Here is a 14,688-nt window from a genome sequence, read left to right as displayed (position 1 = left end):
GCTCTCGAATGAACTCACAGAAAAAAGATAAAAAAAACCCCCCAAAACACCATATTACTCGTGGGCAAACTCTTCACAAAATGATCACTCCATATCTGACCTCTCAGTCCTCATCCTCAAAAGAAGCATTCACAACACCTTCAAAAGGTGAGCCTGGAAGCTTAAATTCATAACTTTGTCAGACAATAAAAATCATGGACTCAGTCAAGACACTGGATTTATGGCTCATTACAACAGACTATTAACCACTATCCCTCTTTAGTTTTAGAACTACAGAGGTGTTAACTGCCCACTTCACCTTGAATAGTCTCTGACATGTTAACTCCTTATACTAAACAATCTTCTCCACCATGAATAGAGGCCAGGTCTACACTACAAACTCACATTGGTATAACTATGTCTCTCGGGGTGTGAAAAATCCACACCCCTGAATGATGCAGTTAGACCAACCTAACCCCCGCTGTAGATAGCGCAATGTTGACAGGAGTAATTCTCCCATTGACATAGCTGTCGCCTCTTGCTGAGGTGAATTAAAGATGCCAACGGGAGCAGCTCTCCCGTCGGCGTAGTAGCGTCTTCACTGAAGTGGTACCGTGGCTGTGCCGCTGCAACGTTTTAAGTGTAGACCTGCCTTTCGCTGTGACAATGAGTACCTTTCCCATACCTGAAGAAAAGCTCTCTGTAAGCTGCAAAGCTTGTCTCTGTCACCAGCAGAAGTTGGTCCAATAAAAGATATTACTTCACCATCCTTGTCTTTTGAATATCCTGGGACCAACATGGCTAGAACACTGCAAACTTTATAGTACTTTAAATAATATTTTGACTACGTTGATGACGCTTAAAGCATTTTTTAAAAGGAAACGTTTAATTGATTTTGTATTTTGATTTTTATATTTTAAGGTCTATGGTCCCACTGCTTCAAGTAATATCAAGGGGATCACCAATGTCTTTAGAAGATTCCAGTCGGATCATTCCACTCTTCTACCTTTTTAGTTCTTTGTTTAGTCATTCACTTATTTCTATACATGATAATGAATTCTTTGGTGACCCTATAGAAGGTAAGAGCTTCAAGCATTCTTTAGGATCTAATCTGACAGACCTTACTCTCTTGAAATTCCTGTTGATTTCAGTAGGAGTTTTGCATGAGTTACTCCTGGGGGAATTCTGTGCTACTACACACGTGCATAATTGATGAGCCATGCATATTTTTAATTTTTTGCTCAGAAAAAAGCTTCTGCTAAAATGTTGCTGCAGTTCCACCGTTTGCCCACCAGAGGGCACGGTTGTGCAAGAACAACAGCAGCTTCCATCAGAAAATAACTGCTGCAGTTAAGCCTTTTGCCCACCAGAGGGCTCTGTGGTGATAGAACACAGCAGCAGCTCCCAACCAGCTAGGGAAGAGAAAGAGCCTGCCTTCTTCACAGCGCCCGTCAGGTGACGGGCTATGGGGAGACAGACAGCGTGGGGCTGCTGGGGGCGGTCAGACGGGAGCTCATAAGGGCTAATGTGGGAGGACAGACTGGGGCAGGGGCAGGGGCTGAATGGGAGTGGAGGCACAGGGCCATGGGAAGAGGGAGGTTCAGGGCCACATGGTGATGGGGGAGGGGGTGCAGAGGTCTGAGTGGGGGCACAAAGGCACAGGGGAGGTGGGTATAGACACACAAAGACAGGGGAGTGGCTGGGTGGGGGCACAGACACATATGGGGAAGGGGAGAGGGTACAGTGCCACATAGGGACAGGGGTACAGGGCCACATTGGGATGGGGGAGTGGGGGTGGAGGGACACATGTGGACAGGAGGTTCAAGGACACATGGGGGTGCAGGAACACATGGGGTCAGGGGCAGATGTGCCTGACCTGAATGGGAGAGGCTAGGGGTCAGCCAGCGTCTGCATGGGGGAAGCTCCCTAACAATCCCTCCATCCCCTGAAAAAAACCTGTTCCATACTTTGCCCACCCATACCCAACAGCTGTCCCAAGTTCACACCCAGGCTCCTTCCCAGCAATGTACTTCTCTCTCCCTCAGCTCCTCCGTTATCCCGACTCCCCCAAGCCTTTGCACTGCTTTTGAGGGGTGCGGGAATACGGTTCTGTATTGTAGTTTAAGTGAATTATTACTCAGAGTTCTCTATTAATATGCCTAGTAAGGAATCTATTTGTCAAAAAACATTTCCTGAATTTTTGTTGTTGTCTGTATCGTTACAGACATACTTGCTGACAGGTACTTTGAAATAAAATGACCAAAAATCACTGAAACTGGTGTGATTATATTGTGTTATTTTGAAAACTAAAATATGCAGAATTTTGCGGCATTTGAAAATATTGTGCGCAGATTTTTTAATTTTTTGTTGCAGAATTTTTAATTTTTTGGCGCAGAATACCTCCAGGAGTAAAGTAAGGACCATGAAGATTGGGTCTGCAGGCTGTTAACTGAACATTAAGTATGTAGTACAAAAATTAAGTGAGCATGTTAATATCCATTTCATTGTAATTTTAAGTCAGTACTATTGTAATAATAAAATGTCTGATAGATTCATTGTTTTTTGCCAACTTCTTATGTTTTGTAGCTTTTGTTTCCTTTGTGCGTCTCCTTTCTCTATTGTGTGACTATTGTTTTTGCACAACAGAGTAAAAGAATAATTATATAAATATAGAAAAAATTGATTAGAAATGCTATTTTAAAAATGTAACCTTGTAGTTTTATGTAATTGTAGGTCAAAGACAATCATCAATGATGCCTTTTACACTAGAAGAGTTGGTAATATTATCACGCTGCCTTCGAGATGCATGTTTAGGAATCATCAAGTTGGCTTACCCAGAAACAAAGCCAGAAGTTCGTGAGGAATATATTGCAGCATTTAGAAGTGTTGGAGTTACAACAAATACAGAAATGCAGCAATGTATACAAACAGAACAAAAACGATGGATTCAACTTTTTAAGGTACAGGATGTTATTTTTCAGTTACAGATTAAACAAGACTTTCAGACCTGTTTCTACTGACATATACCATAACAGTATTTGGCTGCAGTTTGTTTCACAATTATACTTCAATCTCAGAGGTTATCTTCAGGAAATGTGGAATTTGGAAATAACATTTGCTTTAATGTGAATTCTACATTTAAGAGTACACAGAATAACAATGTCATTTTGGTGAGTGTAAATTAAATAATTTTAGCTTTTTTTCTTTGACATGACTTGAGTTCGTTTCATATTTTAATTGACTTATGTGGGAGTTAGTATAGAATATGAGTATTAATTGAGGCCCAATTCAGCAAGACATGGCTAATTTAAGCTTGTGAGAAGTTCCATTAACAGCAGTGGATCTGCTCACATGCTTAATGTTAAGGGTTAGGAAGGAACAATCAGTTTGCACAGATACAAAATGGGAAATGACTGCTTAGGAAGGAGTACTGTGGAAAGGGATCTAGGGGTCATAGTGGATCACAAGCTAAATATAAGTCAACAATGTAACATTGTTGCAAAAAAGCACACATCATTTTGAGACGTATTAACAGGAGTGTTGTAAGCAAGATACAAGAAGTAATTCTTCAGCTCTACTCTGTGCTGATTAGGCCTCGACTAGAGTTTGCACACGTACACAATAGGAAATGACTGCATGAGGGAAGATGGAAAGAATTGTGTTTGTTTAGACTGCAGAAGAGAGAACTGAGAGGGGACATAACAATTTTCAAGTACATAAAAGGTTGTTACAAGGAGGAGGAAGAAAAATTGTTCTCCATAGCCACTGTGGATAGGACAAGAAACGATGGTCTTAAATTGCAGCAAGGGCAGTTTAGGTTAGACATTAGGAAAAACTTCGTGACTGTCAGGGTGGTTAAGCACTGGAATAAATTGCCTAGGGAGGTCATGGAATTTCCATCACTGGAGATTTTTAAGAGCATGTTAGACACACACCTGTCAGGGAGTGGTCTAGATAATAATTAGTCCTGCCATGAATGCAGGGGACTAGACTAGAAGACCTCTCAAGGTCCCTTCCAGTCCTATGATTCTATGACTAAATGCCGTGCTGACCTGCAGACTTGTGAGATTGATATTCACTGCTTTTACACCAATTTCACAACTACATCAAGACCAGTGGTGGACAACTGCTGTAATGCAGTAGTGAATCAGTCCAGTGAAGTAGACTTAGAGTACGTCTATACTGCAATAAACAACCTGTAGCACTGAGTCTCAGAGCCCAGGTCAATTGACTTGGGTTTGTGGGGTTCATGCTACGTGGCTAAAAATTGCAGTGTAGGTGTTCAGGCTTGGATTGGACCCTCCCAACGGGGAGAGTCTCAGAGCCCAGGCTCCATCCAGAGCCTGAATGTCTACACTACAGTTTTTAGCTGCACAGCCCCAATTCCCACAAGACCAAGTCAGATGACCTGGGCTATCTGCAGCTGTGCCGCATGTGCTTCACTGCACTGTAGACATACCCTAAATGTATGTTGTTCTTAAATAACTACCAATACCTTCCTACCCCGTTTTACCCAGGGAAACCGAAGGTGTGAATTACGGAAAGCTGAGAATGTTGGCAGGAAAAAACCTAAGAATATAACCATGGGTGGGGGGAGGGGGGAGAGGAAGAGTACTTGACTTGCCATGAAATTTCTGCAGCAAACACATCTAGTCAGCTAAAATTGCTCATTAAAGGAGTGGGAGCAGAAGAAATGCATTTTCCAAATTGAATGCTAGATTTACAGTCCGTTTAATACTGGTGACCTCTCGCACACTAATGTTCAGTTCGAGTCATCAGCTGTCCCTTCAGGTCTTTTATCACTGCTTTTGTCAAGCTATCTATTTAATTGAAAGAAGTTAATTGAATGAAAATGATCAACTAAGCTTGTATTAATATTGCTAATGGAACTTTCTTCTTGGCCATGTTTGGAGAAAGATGTCATGCTAGACTTTAGGAAAGGCCCATTAATGCTTGCACTTAACCTGATGGGCTAATTAAGGAATGCTTATTCATTCTACAAGTCTATGATAGCCTCTATCCAGCCCATTCTGCCTGATTTTACAACACATTTCACTTATGAGCATGAGCATTATGAGCATTAGTAGCAGTGAGAGTAACTGATAATGTTTTGATTGCATTGAATACAGTCCTAATGCATCACTGAATTTATAATTTGTGCAGATTGCTCTAATATATGTTTGCACAATTTAATTTAATTACTTGTCTTTAAATTACCAAATAAACTTTCAATTTAAAGGTCACAAATTGAGACGCCAGTATTTCTATTTTACTAGGAATGACAGCATTTTGGACGTTTTTATGTATGTGGTTTATATCATGTCTTCCTCTATTTGTGCCTTTTAGTTTATCTTATTTAATCATTCTCCTTCACTTGCAGTTATGATAAAATTGTGTTAACATTTTGTTTTCTTTCAAGCAACTATTGAATTCTTGTCTTCTCATACAAGATAATAGTTGTGTATACAGTACTCAAAAAATTACTCTTTTCTAGACAGCTACTAGACTCCAGAAAAATTATCTGAACTTATTTACTTTTCTGTTTACCCATACTGTTCTCAGCAGTTTGTGTTTTGTCTATTAAGTGAATTATAAATGTAAGTCTTAAAGATATCTTAGTCTCTAGTTCTGATTAGAAATGTGGTTAATAACAAAACAGCACTTGTTTACTTTTCAAACACATGACTAATTTATTGATAAAATTTTACAGTCAAGGCTGAAATTCACCTTGTTTTGGCAGGATTTCAGTGTCTGGCACTAGGTCTTTTCCAAAGGAGACCGTCCAGCCTTGACACTTGGTTTGCACTGATTTACAGTAAAGAAAAGTGAGCAGTATGTTTCTCAAAAAAAAAAAAAAAAAAAGTAGTAAAATGCTGGTTAGAAATTGGAATAGCTTATCAAATAATAGACTCTTGCGCTACATGAGTGTAACCAAATCTTAAAATACTCAAGGAACTGACTGAGGAGATATCTGAGCCATTAGTTATTATCTTCAGAAAGTAGTGGAAGACAGGAGAGATTCCAGAGCATTGGAAAAGGGCAAATATAGTACCAATCTATAAAAAGGGGAATAAGGAGAACCCCAGGAATTCGACCAGTCAGCTTAACTTCTGTATGCAGAAAGATAATTGCTTAATTATTTGCTCCATCAGTTTGCAAACACCTGGAAGATAGTAAGGTGATAAGTAACAATCAGCATCGATTTGTCAAGAACAAATCCTGTCAAACCAACCTAATAGCTTTCTTTGACAAGGTAACAAGCCTTGTGGATGGGGGGAGGCGGTAGATGTGGTATATCTTAACTGCAGTAAGGCTTTTGATACTGTCTTGCAGGACCTTCTCATAAACAAACTACGAAATACAGCCTAGATGGAGCTACTGTCCTGAGGGTGCATAACTGATTGGAAAACTGTTCCCAGAGAGTAATCATCAGTGGTTCACAGTCAAACTGGAAGGGCATATCAAGGGGGGGTCCCTCAGGGATCAGTTCTGGGTCCAGTTCTGTTCAATATCTTCATCAGTGATTTAGATAATGTCCCAGAGAGTACACTAATAAAGTTTGCAGGTAATACCAAAATGGGAGGGGTTGCAAGTGCTTTGGAGTATAGGATAAAAATTCAAAATGATCTGGACAAACTGGAGAAATGGTCTGAAGTAAATAGGATGAAATTCAATAAGGACAAATGCAAAAAGAACAATCAGTTGCACACATAGAAATGGGAACTGAGTGGGAAGGAGTACTGTGAAAAGGGATCTGTGGGTCATAGTGGATCACAAGCTAAATATGAGTCAACGGTGTAACACTGTTGCCAAAAAAAGAAACATCATTCTGGGATGTATTAGGAGGAGTCTTGTAAGCAACACATGAGAAATAATTCTTCTGCTCTACTCCACGATGATTAGCCCTCAACTGGAGTATTGTGTCCAGTCTGGGCACCAAATTTAGGGAAAGATGTGGATGAATTGAAGAGAGTCCAGAGAGGAACGATGACGATTAAAGGTCTAGAAAACATGACCTATGAAGGAAGATTGAAAAAATTGGGTTTGTTTAGTCTGGAGAAGAGAAGACTGAGGGCAGACATAAGTTTTCAAGCAAGAGCAATTTAGGTTAAGTATTAGGAAAAACTTTCTAACTGTCAGGATAGTTAAGCACTGGAATAAATTGCCTAGGGGGGTTGTGGAATCTCCATCATTGAAGATTTTTAAGAGCAGGTTAGACAAACACCTGTCAGGGATGGTCTAGATCAGTGGTTCTCAACCAGGCGTACGCGCACCCCTGGTTGTATGAAGAGGTCTTCCAGGGGGTACATCAACTCATCTAGATATTTGCCTAGTTTTACAACAGGCTACATAAAAAGCACTAGCGAAGTCAGAACAAACTAAAATTTCTTACAGACAATGACTTGTTTATACTGCTCTATATACTATAAACCGAAATGAAAGTACAATATATATTCCAATTGATTTATTTTATAATTATATGGCAAAAAAGGAGAAAAGAAGCAATATTTCAGTAATAGTGTGTTGTGACACTTGTATTTTTAGGTATGATTTTGTAAAGCAAATAGTTTTTAAGTAAGGTGAAACTTGGGGGTACGCAAGACAAATCAGAGTCCTGAAAGGGTACATAGTCTGGAAAGGTTGAGAGCCACTGGTCTAGATAATACTTAGTCCCACCTTCAGTGGAGGGAATGGGACTAGAAGACTTCTTAAGGTCCCTTCTAGTCGTATAATTCTAATGTTCTGGATTTCTCTTACTTGTTTTGTATGTGTTCCATGTTCCACCTCCATCAATGTTAATGGAAAGCACATGTATGCAATATTTAATACTGACATTTAAGTCCTAATCCTGCAAATGCAGGTGTGCTTAACGATAAGCATGTAAGTAGTTTCAATTTGAATGAATGGGATTACTCACAGTAAAGTTAAGCGTGAGCATAACTGGGGCCTTAGAAGTGGCAAGATCTGACACATGGAACCATCTGACCTCTTTCCTTTCAGGAGAATGCCTCTCTTCTTATTATATGAACATTGAAATAGAAATATCTGTCAAAATATGATTTGATGCATTTAGAATTCCAAGCCTTTCTGTAGAATCAAAAACAGGAGTTTTTCAAACACTTAAGTAGTTGATTATATTGTACTAAATTCTGAGTTGGCTATTCTAAAACAGTAGAGTCAAAAACTACATTTCCTGACCTTTAATTTACACTGATACTTGTGTCTGGTACATTATTAGAAGGAAACTCCCATTTTTATGTATTTTTTAAAAAAATATAAACAAATTCAAAGGAATCTTTTTTGTTTATTGTGCTTTTCATTTTAAAGAATCCAATACATTTTGTTGGGGTAACTCCAGTCCCAGCTAATTTAATGCAGTCTTCTTTAAGCTTCTTTTAAATTTTTTTATTAACACATCCTTTTACTTCACATGGAAGATTTCTTTCTAGATTTTGTAACTGGGGGGGGGGGAGCGGCTAATGGAATCTCAGAACTTTAATGACTCATCTAGCCTGCATCGAATTTTACAAGGGCAAGATGAAAGAATTCCTGTGTAATCAAACAATTCTCCTAATAGCATTTTCTTTCAGACTTATTCCAACCTGCAGGACCTTCCTTTGCAAACTGGATATTAAAAGGTCCTTTGTTTAGTATCTAGAGACAAAGCTCTTTGGAAGGTCCATTAAGTTCTTTGTTGCTTTTGACACCTGCCCATGAAGACTGTGGTTCAGCAAGAAATACCTTGAAAGCACTGTCTGTGCATTTCTTCTACTTGTTTTTCAAGTGCTATAATTTTAAGTGGCAAAGTGTATTCCTACTTGTGGTAGCTTTGGTAACTTGCTTTAGGCTAGTTCTTCTGTAAAAGTATAACGCGTCCTTCCATTTGTTTATTACATATATTTGGGTCGGGTTACTAAGTCATTTCAAATATTTGTACCCAGATTTGGGAGTAGGAGGGATGTGATCGGGGTGATATTTGTGGGTGCAGTAGGGTATTGTAAAGGTACTGTTTGACTTGATATTTCTGACTGGTTATTTTCTGGTTTGGGGGAGCTGCTGATGTGTCCTTTATATTTTTTAAATTGTCAGAGGTGCCTAGTGCCCAGGATAAGTGTTTTCCCCAGCTTCCTTGTTTTGTTATATAAATATATTGAAATATCGATTTTTGTGTTTACCTCTACTCTTATCCTCTTGGACCATCTGATATTGAAATGGCCTTACCTCTTTTGACAAAAATTAAGCAATTTTAAATAAATATGTATGAATATATAAAATACTTTGGTGAGAAGATTGGAGTTATACAATTTCAAGACTAAATATAATTGATTTTTTTTTATATTAGATCAGTATCTGGTGTCTGTGAAAAATGTGTTTGGTGCAGGGCAGGGTGGGAGAAGAAGAAATGGGGAATGTTGTTAAAAAAAACAATTTTTCTAATCTAAAATTGAAGCTGTCAGCCTGAAATGTATACTCAGTCTTAGAATATGGGACAGGTGATATGATGCTTCATGTAAAAATGTTTAAAAATCTTATACATTTTGTATATATTCTAAGTGCTCAGATACCTTGATAAGCACAGTATAAATACTTAAAATTAGCTCTTATTTTTAATAAATGATCTTACAGAAGGAAATTATTTTGTGCTGATGTGATTACTTTTAGCCTTCCTGAGTTAGCATATAATTTTTTTATATGTTAGAGATATTCTGTGATCTGCAGAAGGGGAACCACTTTTCAGTAAACTAATTCTGGTGGTGACTTATGGCCAGATCTCAATTGCTAATCTCGTCTTCTAAAGTATTTAGCAATAAGAACAATGTAGTGTTATTTAGGGGGAAAAATAATTTAACCTGACACACTATTACAGGACTTCTTTAGAAATTTGCTTTGAAGAATTGCCTTTCCTTTGCATGGTTTCATTTAGTGACTAGTTCATATTGAATAGAACTGTTTCTGTCATCTAGGTCATCACTAATTTAGTGAAAATGTTGAAATCTAGAGACACAAGGAGAAATTTCTGTCCACCAAATCACTGGCTGTCAGAGCAAGAAAACATTAAAGCAGATAAGGTAACAATAATGTTTCTTCACACAACATTTTAGATATTTACCTTGAGTTTCCCCATCTTGTCTGTATTTTATCAAATATATTTAAACTTCCAAATACAAGGAATCAGATTTTCTTGGAAGAAAGAAATGACCTGCAGTATGTACACTAGTAACAGCTAGTGCAAGACTAAATTATATGATGTTTTAATACATAGTTAGATATTTGTTATGAGGTATGAGAATTACTTTTCAAGTGTGGCATCAATATTGCACAGGAATTAACTTAGTTTAAAATCTAGACATATGTTGCTGTTCTCTGAAACATCTCTCGTTAGTCTTGCAGCTAATCAGAAGATGTTACATGTAGTCGTATTACCAATTTGTAAAGTGGACCCTACTTACAGTGACCCTGGATGTAGTAATGTTCTATTTATAGTGAAAGGAGAATGCAAGTCCCAAATTGTCTCGATATATTAGAATGGGCAAATTACAATTTGGGTCATAGTGAGCCTTTTCTCACTATAAGGAATATACATTATGGTAAGAATTACTTCACTGAAAGAGGATTTCTCTGAATTGTAGTGGAAGCAGTCAAGTTTTGCTTTTGAAATAAAAATGTTCTTACGTTCTCAACCTAGAAGAGAACATAAGAATGGCCATACTGGGTCAGACCAAAGGTCCATTTAGCCCAGTATCCTCTCTTCCGGCAGTGGACGGTGCCACGTGCCCCAGAGGGAATGAACAGAACAGGCAATCATCAAGTGATCCATCCCCTGTTGCCCATTCCCAGCTTCTGGTAAACAGAGGCTAGGTACATCATCCCTGCCCATCCTGGCTAATAGCCATTGATGGACCTATACTCCAGGAACTTATCTTGTTCTTTTTTGAATCCTGTTATAGTCTTGCCCTCTACAACATCCTCTGGCAAGGAGTTCCACAGGTTGACTGTTTGTTGTGTGAAAAGAGAGAGACTTTATTTCCTTTAAAGTTAAAGCAAAATCATGCCTGTTGTTTCTGAAGAGTGTGTGTATGTGTGTTAGAGATGGAATACTAATATACCAGTCAAAAATTTGCTCAAGCATAACTGGAACAGTTGAAGGCTTGGATCTAAGAAACAAGCCAAATTTGAAGTAAACTGGTCCAGCAGTTTTCACTGTATAACTCTTAGCAGCTAGTAGTGTTGCGCGTGCACAATAAAAAATTCTGTTTATTTTATGTGATCTACACACTTGAAACTTCCCAAAGTTTGAGATAATCTAAATTTCTGGAATGGTCCAGGTCTTCATGCATGCATGCTTGCTTGCTTTTTATTTATTTATTTTTTTATTTTATTTTATTATTTAAGATCTTGTGCCTGGATATTTCACAGAAATGCTGAAAGGAATGAGTTTTCATTTGACACTTAAAAAAACAAACTATAACTGAAGAATGTGTGTTAAGTACTGTAATTTACTGTATGTGATATACAGTAATTGGTAGTGTGAATTATACTGTATATTGTATTTCACCAGTGTTTTACAACCATACTTTAAGTCATAACCACGATGAGGCAGAATTAAGGCTTACCTTTCTCCCATCACGTTCTGATTTTTGAGTTCTTGATTTTTCTATCTTAACATTGCATTCACTCTAGTTTTAGCTGAATATCATTTTAATAACAATTTAGATTTTCCAACACAACTGCTTGGACTCATCAGCGTACTATTTAAGTATGTATTTATTTGCATCTTTAATAGGAAATGTTTAACTACAAGGTTTATTAATTTACTAGGTTACACAGCTTTATGTGCCATCAGCCAGACACGTTTGGAGAGTCAGAAGGATGGGACGAATAGGACCACTGCAGTCTACTTTGGATGGTAAGATACTGTGTCTACAACACTTTTGCCTTAGGAACGAGAGCAATCTCAATTTGTCTCTCATAGGTGGTGGTTATACCAAGGAAATGTAGGTTTTCAAAATTCAGTTGAATAGTTCATGCTAACCATAATGGTTCCTAATAGCAATGTAGTCTCTAAGTTGTAATTTGTTCTCAGTATCCTCATTTATTTAAAATGCGACTGACTGTGATGTAGAGTTAGAGTAGTTTCATATTTTTTAAAAATACCTATAATTGTAACATTTCTTCCTGATTGGAAGAAGCAGCTTCCCTTAAGCCTTCTGCTGCCATTCCTACTTATATCAATGATACGGTGAAGAAATGATTAGGCTTGGTGTGTGTGTGTGTACATAATATAAATATAATACATATAAAATTGGACTGTTGTATAATATATAAAAGCATCTCATTGTACTCTTATTTTCTATGATGGAAAATTCATGTTTTAAAAAGCTACCCATTAATATATAAATATAACAAATGAGCTTTATTTGCCATAATATGTAAATGTGAGGGAGAAACTTCACTGCACAATCAGCTGCTTTTCAAACCTGTGTATCTTCACTCCACTTCTTTTAGGATATAATTTTGCTTAAGTGAATATTTGAGAAAGGAATGGAAGATAGGGTCCTTAAACTTGAGGGAAGTTGGGAAGATTGGGCACGAGAGGAGGACAGAGCAGGAGAAGTGGAGAATGGCTGTTAGCTTCTTCCTCCCTGCATCGCAGTCTCGTCACTTCAGCCTATCAGCACAGAAGAGAGAATATACAGAGTAAAAACTGTGGAAAGCACTCTAATGATACCATGAGTGTCCATTAGTTCCTCCTGCAGAACCTGCTGAGGCTGCTGCTTGTGTCTGCTCCTGCCAGCTTGAATTTATCAGACCCTTGGGATTTCTTTCTTTCCCAAGTTCATGTAGCTAGGGAAAGTGGGAGAAAGGGTGCACAACACATAATGCCCTCAGAGGGAATAAGAATCATATCTCTGCAGTTCTGGGTTTGGGAAATTCTGTGGGAGGGAGGTATGACCTCAGCGTAACACTGTGGAATACAGACTGTCATTTCTGTTTAGTTGTCTGCCTCAAGAGTCATCCATGTTGTACAGGAAGTGCCAGATATGCCTCCAGGTGTTAACCTGGGTCCTGAGAAAGGTAGGGGGCACCTCCAACTCCTTGAGGGCCTCCCACCCCCAGGGAAACTCTTGTAAATCCAACAAAAGGACGTTTGAAGTGCTTCAGAGTGGATAAACCTTCAAAGCAGAAGCTCAAGTTGGCCAAGAATATCAAGTGCCAGGACTCATTGCTAGCACTGCCTGAGTTGGCAAAAACTTAGTTTTTCCCATGCCTTCAGTAAGCCCAGGAGGCTGCTTCATGTATAGACAACATCACCACTGAAGCCTAGGGTTCTGCCAAGTGTATTCTGCTCCAGGCATTTGGGTCACTAATGCTTCATTTTGGTGATATTGAGCTGTGGCTCACTGGACAGGGCAGAACTTCCAGGTGAGAGACCAAGGGAGGAGGTTTCAAGACAGCCTCGACTCATGCACCCTGTTCAAAGTTTCTAACTTCATATACCCCCTTATTGAGACCTTGAGATATTCCCCTCCTGAATTCATGCAGTCGAAGGAGAGGAAGACTTCAGCATCAGGATATATTTGACAATCGGCCCAGATTGCTCCTGGCCTTCTGTGGGTATGTCTACACTGTAATATAAGCCCAAGTGGGGTTAATGGGACTCAAGTCAGCTGACCCTGGGTTAGAGAACACACAGGGCTTGAGCATCTACACTGATTGTTAACCCTAGATTAGGAATTTTCTAACCCAGGCTTGAACCTGGGGCTCTGGCATCCACACTGCAGTACACAGACCCTAGTCAAACCAACCATATCCCAGACTCCTTAGCCCCCACCAAAATGTGGTCACTCTCTAGCCCTTTGTGGTGCACTGTGGGAAAACTTGATGGTCCATCCTGACATTACAGGAAGTTTGAACAGCTCGCCAACACAGCCTGCTGAGCAGTCATTTTGATTAGTGCATTCCCAGCTACCGGAGGCAGCAACATGGAGGAGGAACCTTTAGAAGAACTTCTGTTGCTTGCATTTTCACTCCTGTGTCAGGAAATGGGCAGAGCTTCTGTAAGAAACAGGCGGACATTTCGGCAGCATTTTATGACCCACCAAAGGCACCTGACATAGTTTATGATGGAAGTGAAGAAGTACCCAGGAATGGCAGACTTGAATTGGCTGATTCTGCTCATTAACGCTTGGTATAGCTGCTGATGCCCCATATGTAGACAGGTTTCAGAGTAACAGCCGAGTTAGTCTGTATTTGCAAAAAGAAAAGGAGTACTTGTGGCACCTTAGAGACTAACCAATTTATTTGAGCATAAGCTTTCATGAGCTACAGCTCACTTCATCGGATGCATTTATTTATGCTCAAATAGATTGGTTAGTCTCTAAGGTGCAACAAGTACTCCTTTTCTTTTTGCATATGTAGACAGGTGCTTCTGGACCAGAGCCACAAGCACAGACTGGTGGGATCACATGGTCATTCAGACTTTGGATGACCAGCAGTGGGTCAGAACTTTCACTTGAAGACAGCTATGTTTCTGGAGTTTTATGAGCAGCTAACCCCAACTCTCCAGCATAAAGACACATGGATGAGGCCACCCTTCCTAGGCCAGAAGCAGGTTGCTGTAGCCGTCTGAAAGCTGGCTACCCCACACTGCTACAGGTCCATTGCCAACCGGTTTGGTGTTGGAAAATCAACTCTGGGTAAAGTGGT

The 14,688-nt window shown here is 39.2% G+C and overlaps 1 protein-coding gene across 1 annotated transcript in view; it reads left to right on the top strand.

Annotated features, from left to right (window-relative positions):
* The window catches only part of UBE3C (ubiquitin protein ligase E3C), a 168,544-nt gene that overhangs the window by 71,785 nt on the left and 82,071 nt on the right, over positions 1–14,688 (top strand). The window contains exons 12-15 of the mRNA XM_084621594.1: positions 901–1,058; positions 2,713–2,939; positions 9,945–10,049; positions 11,800–11,887. Coding sequence (XP_084477720.1) covers positions 901–1,058; positions 2,713–2,939; positions 9,945–10,049; positions 11,800–11,887 — 578 coding nt within the window. The remainder of the gene's footprint in view (positions 1–900; positions 1,059–2,712; positions 2,940–9,944; positions 10,050–11,799; positions 11,888–14,688) is intronic.

This window comes from Lepidochelys olivacea (assembly GCF_965140295.1).
Source record: "Lepidochelys olivacea isolate rLepOli2 genome assembly, chromosome: 2".
Classification (NCBI taxonomy): Eukaryota; Metazoa; Chordata; order Testudines; family Cheloniidae; genus Lepidochelys; species Lepidochelys olivacea.
This window is presented reverse-complemented; position numbering and strand designations above follow the sequence as displayed.